General features: G+C 33.2%; 1 protein-coding gene across 1 annotated transcript in view; it reads right to left on the bottom strand.

The window, feature by feature from the left end:
• Window positions 1–7,500, bottom strand: part of shu (shutdown) — a 9,611-nt gene that overhangs the window by 1,032 nt on the left and 1,079 nt on the right. Inside the window, exons 3-10 of the mRNA XM_027351851.2 lie at window positions 7,300–7,409; window positions 6,699–6,859; window positions 5,288–5,370; window positions 4,881–5,117; window positions 2,240–2,410; window positions 1,718–1,870; window positions 1,324–1,436; window positions 1–952 (exon numbers count right to left, since the gene is read on the bottom strand). The exon at window positions 1–952 is cut by the window's left edge and continues 1,032 nt beyond it. Coding sequence (XP_027207652.2) covers window positions 439–952; window positions 1,324–1,436; window positions 1,718–1,870; window positions 2,240–2,410; window positions 4,881–5,117; window positions 5,288–5,370; window positions 6,699–6,859; window positions 7,300–7,403 — 1,536 coding nt within the window. The 5' untranslated portion in view covers window positions 7,404–7,409 and the 3' untranslated portion in view covers window positions 1–438. The remainder of the gene's footprint in view (window positions 953–1,323; window positions 1,437–1,717; window positions 1,871–2,239; window positions 2,411–4,880; window positions 5,118–5,287; window positions 5,371–6,698; window positions 6,860–7,299; window positions 7,410–7,500) is intronic.

Below are 7,500 nucleotides of genomic sequence, written 5' to 3'. Positions count from 1 at the left end.
GTACATCTTATACATATGTTTATGGGCACTGAAGAAGAAAATCATGTGAAGTTTCACTGCTGCCCTAAATAAGGAAAATAAAGCACAACATCAGTTTACATTTGAAGAAATGTACATAAACATGGATTTTCCATATCTTCTGTTAACAAAATAAAACTTACACTTTTTAGTTTCTGTAAAAGCTATATAGAAAAAGTCCATAGACCATAACAGAAATAATGTATGATTGATAAAGCTACAGGACTTTTCAGGTATAAAAGCATTTGGAGAGTGAGTTTAGAAACAAAAACTATCAATCCTTACTAACTCTCCTAAAAAAAAACAATCCTTTGATAATCACCAGCAATAATTTTCCCATAATAGTTTCTTAATTCCAAATATATCCCTGATATTTATATAATCTGCAACAGAGATGTATCCCTCTATTCCTTTAAAAAATCACAACTTCTTTACTATCTTAAGACTGCAATCAGTACCATTTTGTGAATACATGACAGACAAACCAGAAGCTTTGGCAATTGTAGCCACACACACAACTTCCTCCTGTGATAGACTGCTGGGAAAGGGAAGCTCATGTATTTTGTGGTTGTTGACAAAGTTGTGAATATTCTCCTCCACGAGTGCTTCAAACTCGGGACGCACTTTGTAAGCTATATTTTGATTAAGGTCTTTTTCCTTCTTCTGTACCTCCTTTCCTTTAGTCTCTCCATCTTTTTCCTCTTCCTGATCGGTCTTTCTCCTTCCATCACTATCCTTATCACTGCTGCAGCTTTGTGGGGCAAACATACGCTGGCACATAAACTTCTCCTGTGCTTCACACTTCTCCTGCTTAAGGTACAGTTCCTCTAGCTCAGCTGAAATGCTGGGGTTGTTTGGCTTGATGCGTTGAGCAGCCAACAGGTCCTTATGTGCGCCCTTAAAGTTGCTCAGCATCACCTTGGCTTTGCCAGACCTTAGAAAAAAGGAAAATCTGTGAATCATCACCTTTCCATTGTTTTTTAATACACAGTCATATAAATTAGTCTACAGGTATACTTCCAATGAGTTTTGTTTATTTGATATAAAAATAAACAAACAGAAATACTAGCCATGACTTGCTTTTGAATTGAAGTTTTCTTTTTTCAATATTCATATCTTTTTAATGACATTTCTACAGGTTTTTTTTCCCCTAAAAGAAAAAAATCAAGTACACAACAAGCACACTTCAACTGCCTTTTTCTATCTGTCTTAGTGACCCGCCTAGTTTAACATCATCATCCCTTTCTTAACTAATTTCACGAAAAGAAAAGAAAAAAATTAAATAAACAAAAATAACCAAGTCACCTGAAGTACAGCTTAGCCATAACATCCTCTGAGCATAGACCGGCAACCGCAACTTCAAACCCTAATTTACATTGCGTACAGGCTCTTGCTGGTTCCTTCATGTCCAGATAAACCTTGAGAAATAGAAGAGCCAGGTTTATTCCTCTATTTTCTACATAAGGAGCACTAAATTTAGTAAAGTGAAAGGTTTAATGGAATAGTAAAGTATATCCTAATGGCTGAAAAAGATCAATATAAGAAAAATACACTTTGACAAATTTGGTGGAAAATGAGAGGCTTAAAGGATAGGATAAGTAATGTGATTCATGTCACTTTACATTTGCTAACATAATTATAGAAATCCATGAAAGTTTTTGTACATAATAAGAATACACTGAAACACTCACAGCCTTACCTGTGCCAAATTACTGCGCATCTTCATCAACAAGGAAGTTCTCTGTTTTTCCTCTGCCTCGTTCTTAAGTCTTGCATCTTCCATGATCCAGGCAGCTCGGAGGTAGCAGTCCCTAGCTCCTTTCAAATACCCTTCTTTATAGTGGTTGTTGCCCTTTGATGTACAGAGAAAAATACTTATAAACTTATATTCATTTATGTCTTTGCTTATCTCGATGAATCCATCTTTATTCATCAACCTATCTATAGAAATAGCTATTTGTTAATAGTTTCTAAACTGAAATTTACAATAACCTGAATTTACTTACAACAATACCATAGGAATGTTTCTCTAGTTGAAAAACAACAAAAAAAACATACATATCTAAATAAAAGATTTTAAAAATAGATAATTATAAAAACTACAAATCATATTTGACACATCTATATAATCACCAACATCTCTGCCAATTAAGTTGCAGCTAAACTACCTTTATGCTTGTACAAATTGGAGTAAAAAGGAAACAATCCTGAAACTTCGAACCTTACGATGGAATCCTCGGGCTGCTTCTAGCCTTTGCTCAAAAGTTGTGTTAGTCTGCATCTTTTCATCAAGTTCATCGTAAGCATCAGCTGCAGCATCATCAATGACATTAACGATGTACACTTCATACAATAGTGTCTCATTACCTGGTATCCTAGGTGGGCATCCTAACTGTAATAAAAAAAGTTATTGTAAATTATATATAAATACTAGACATATAAACCTACCATGTACACTAAATTATCGAAATGAGACCATAGTATCTTACAGCAGTATACTGTACATATATTTCAAAAGAAAATAAACAGTTAGAAGAGTCTTATTCTGTATACATACTTCTGAATGAAATAATAATCACTTTATTATAAGGTCTATTAGTCTATACATAAATGTCACTAAAATAGAAAAAAAAATACAAAATTATGTGAGAACAGTTCTATTTATGAGAAATCAAAATGAAACACTTATACACTCTGCTTGTTATGTATGAATCTACTTACTAGTAATGTAAAGACACAGTACAGACATGAAAAATATCAAAAGTATTTTATTAGCACTTAATAATTGGGAAAATCAATCCATAGCATAATGTCATAATCATCCTTAGTGCCACTGACTCTCATACACATCTGTATTTGCTGAAGTTTGGAAAGTCTGATACATATCTCATATAAAGCCAACATTAGAGAATAATGAGAACAACAGCATTAAATTGGAAATGCAAGAAATGTGGAAAAACAACAAAATAATGGTAATTTTGAATGGAAATCCAACAGTTCATGAAAAATCAAAAGACCAAGACACCAATAACTACCTAAGAAAAGCAACTGGTTCTCCAAGGTCTGTTTTAGATATTATCATTTACCATCTCCAGTACAGTATTTTTCTTTCTTTTTCTCATGTTAATCCCAAGCCGCCGGGCATGGTGTACATGTATGTACATGCCATTGCCCATTGTGTGTGTGGAATTTAGTAATTGCTTTTATATATAGATTGCTCCACAAGTACTAAGAATCAATTACACGAACTACCTGTCTCACCTGTTTACCTTTTTCCTTGATTTTTGATATTTTCTAATATTTACTACTGCTGTAAGTAATGTCAGTAACAATAAAGTAATTATAATGTTTATAACAAAAATAACAGTGTCAATACTGATAGCATTATTAAAAAAAAAGTGTTTTCCTACTTTTTCAAATGAGGTTGCATAATCTACTAATTGATTCCTTTGTGGCTAAGCATTGGCAGAGCCCTCTATGTACAGAAATATTTAACTAAGCATTGCCAAAGGGAATGCATCATTTTCCCCTCGACATTGGATTAAAAAGGGTACAACAGCTGTATCAGCATTTGTACTTGAATTCATGGCAGATGATGAAAACAATCTTTGCATCTAAACTTTTCATATCATGAAAGGTATTTTTGCATGCTTGATGCCATTGAAAGTGCTTATTGATCCTGATAGATATTGAAGAGCATTGTTATCATGCCATCGAACAGACAGAGAAAATAAACATCTCAAAACCGGCCAACAGGACCAGCATTGGTAACCAGAACTTAACAACTGACATCTTAACTCAAATTATGGATTATGTACTGGGATGTCTGCTGAGGTACATGCAGTTAAATCATGCAGGAACCAAAGCCACTGATACACAAAGTAAAATTGCAGAAAATAGCATTCAGTGTCCAGAAAAGGAACACCAGTGCATGGCCATAACCATATTTTGTCATGGTGAGACAACTTGATTTCTAACCTCTTTAAAGGTTTAAAGTCCCAGTGCTGTCTTCAGTTTCATGAGATTTCAAAAGTCATCCTTTCCTCTTCTTCTCATCTACTTATCCTTTCAGATTTCACCCTTTTTCGAGGATGAAGACTAAACCAGTCACCGTTGTCTACCCTTTCTTGGGGATGAAGACTAAATTAGTCACCGTTGTCTACTCTTTCTTGGGGATGAAGACTAAATTAGTCACCTTTCTCCATATATAGTGGCAATTCCTTGAAAACAAAAGGAAGCTTCACCTATACACATGGGGAAAAAACAAAATATCTGCTATTTATAGTAAAACTAGAATTGTTCATTGTTTGTACCTAATATCCTGCAAAGTTACATATATATCTGCACACGCTAATAATTACCAGAATTGCCTTCACTGCTGTGGGCATAATCATAGGCCAATTACTCAAAAATATATAAAATAAAAAAATAATCAATTAGAATAAATCAATAAGAGATACTGAAGATTCTACAGACAAAGCTATGTGTCTTCAAGGCCCTGACACTTCCAGGTTATATTACAGAAACTTGAATACAACCAAAAAACTAAAAAAATCTGCAATGATGACAGTCTATTACCATCTTGATAAAGGAAATTAAATACAAATATAGATACTGGAATATGGCAAAAAAATAAAAGCTAAAAACACTTAAGTTGAAAAAGAGAAAATAACATTGTAAAGGGGAGGCATCCAGTCTTTTCACCGCACATGAGTGTTCTTGAGCACTCTACCTACAAGCCACACACCCAGCAGAGTATGCCTAATTCCCAAATTTTGGACCATGTGATAGCAGTGACACATCTAGATCCATAGGTTAAATGCCAAAATCCCAATACCTCAAAGACATCTCTCTCTGCCTACCTTTCCATATGCATATTCTGGCCTGATGAGAAACCGAGCTGTTTCGCGCTTCCTCATTGTCTTAATAGCCACATTTAGTCCTGGAATTATGTTTCCACTGTCAACCTTGTTCTTCTCAGGCTTCTTTCGCAAGTATGAGGAGTCAAAGGGTTCATCAAGGTATTCAAGGAATGCACTATAGTGGAATACGATGGTCGCATTGTCTGGGATGTCTCCGCCGATACCTGGCTGCACAATCTGGTTATGAGGGAGAGAAGTAAGGGAGAAAGATGAGTGAATGATTGAAATTAACGGGAAAGTTGTAGTACCGACTGTATTAACATGTGATCTCACTTATGTTACTGTGGAAGAAAAGTAAATAACAAAAGTTAAATGGTCATTTCCCAATGCTAATTAAACCTCCTTACCATCTTCAACACTCCACCATCGCCAGTCATGTCTTCCATTCTCCGAGCCATTTTTCGGAACGGCTCTCCATCCTCTTCTGAAGCTGGGGTAATGTAGACTTTTAATTATCATATTAGCTAAAATAGCAGATGTCCTAAGTTGATCCATTACAAGTTTTTTCTGAATATCTTAAAAATCTGACTGCTTTACTATGGCATTGTTTAGTAGGTTACTTGAAATGAATATATTGGTCTGCTTCATTTATATAAATACACCAAATACACTATTGCTACATTCACAATGAATATACTCTTGAACTCTACTCTGTTTTATATTGTCTGAATGCATTTATCATCACATGCTGTCTCAATACACCCTAACACTATCTAAAGCACATGGCAAGAGATATCTACTGGCATTAAAAAGAAAAAAGAAAAAAGAAAGTAAATTCTATTTGTAAAAATATTTAAATATGCCTCAGCACATGCTTAGTCTAAGCTGCTGTCCCTATTCATTGCTCTATATCTATCTGAAGGAGATACTCAGGTACAGGGCTCTATGCACGAGAAAAAAGACTAAAAGGTAGAAGGAAGAAAAAAAAGAGAGAGAAAGAAAACAGAATGAAAAAATAATGTAAATACAAAGAAAAAGATTAATAAAAATAGGAAGACAGTCAGGGAAAAAAGGGAAAAAGACAAAAAAAGCCAGAAATGTGCACAAAATTCAGAAGGAAAAGATATTTGAAAGGAAAGAAGAGGAAAGGAACTATCCATTTGCTCTAACTTTCAATGCACTATAACCTAAATGGTTGATTTTCTGTAAATAGAAATCCCTCTATGTACAATTACGTTATTTCATTAAAAATCTAATAAACTTCTATGGACCAATTCTAGATTTTATTATTTGATACCTAAATATTCAAATTCTGAAAAGATGAAGCACAAAACAGATATATACATAAGAACTTATTTACTGTATTTTCTTTTTTTATGGTCAATCAATGAATTACTTTCCACAAAAATTAAAGTTGTTATACAGAATAATGATCCATATATATCTATCTACATCCATATTTGCTATTTGATATCTTTTTTACATATATCTATACCAGTACCAATATGCAACCTGTTTTATATCTATGTTCATATCTCCTATAATCCTGTCCTTATTTACATTTACACCTTTATCTATATCTGATATAAGAGACTGAAATACAAAATATTGGCTATGCTCCAAAAGAGATAACAGATTACAAGAGAAAAAATACTTGTAGTTTAGAAAGAAGCAAAAATATGAAATTATGGCATTACCCACATCTTACTCTTTTCATTTGACATTTGCCCATGAAATATGAAACTAGTAAGTAAATAAACTGAAATGTTTTTTTTTTAATTATAAAAAACTCATGAAGGCACAGTCTTTATTCTTCACCTGATTCTTCATCCTCGAAAATTCCATTTCCAGCTCCAAGTCGAAGGCTCTTAACAAGTTCCTCGTCATCGAAAAAGTTCTCTCGCCAGTCAATATTTTCCTTGTCCCTGAGCTGTTCTTCCGAGATTTCAAAAGATGCTCCAGTTTCTGAGCAAACTTCTCTGGAAACATAATAAATCTTTAATTCATATTCATTTCAATATTTCATATTCCATATGAAAAACTTGTTGGAAATATTTTTTCCTTACATCAAGATTCACAATACAAAATATATGAATAGCAGTGAGCATGAAAAAATTTCTCCTGGGCTGATAAGACAAATAAAATTTTGAATAACTACCATAATACTTATAAAATAAAAATAGATAGAAAATATCAATTGTAGACAAAATACTATAATAATAATAATAATAATAATAATGATAATCACCATAAAAAAATGAACTAATGCACATGTATCTCAATATAATCAATGTACAGTAATATACTTATACACAGTAACTGCATCAATAAAAAATATCAGACATCAACACATATTCATATCAGTACAAAACAATCTGTATTATTACAAAATTAATCAGTATGAAACCAAAATTCATACCTTACATCAAGCCCCTCTGCAAGTTGTACAGAAGGAACGTAGGATTCACATCTGTCATTTGTCTTCGTACTGTTTTCCTTGCCTTTTAATTCTGAACTTGCCATTGTTTCCTGAAAATAATGCAGGCATTCTTGTAATCACTGCTATTTCATACATGAATATTGTTTCTTATTTCTTTAGGATTTCATTACAAAAAAAAAA

This window comes from Penaeus vannamei, chromosome 10, assembly GCF_042767895.1.
Source record: "Penaeus vannamei isolate JL-2024 chromosome 10, ASM4276789v1, whole genome shotgun sequence".
Classification (NCBI taxonomy): domain Eukaryota; kingdom Metazoa; phylum Arthropoda; class Malacostraca; order Decapoda; family Penaeidae; genus Penaeus; species Penaeus vannamei.
The sequence above is the reverse complement of the archived record's forward strand: the minus strand, read 5'-3'. Positions and strand labels throughout refer to the sequence as shown.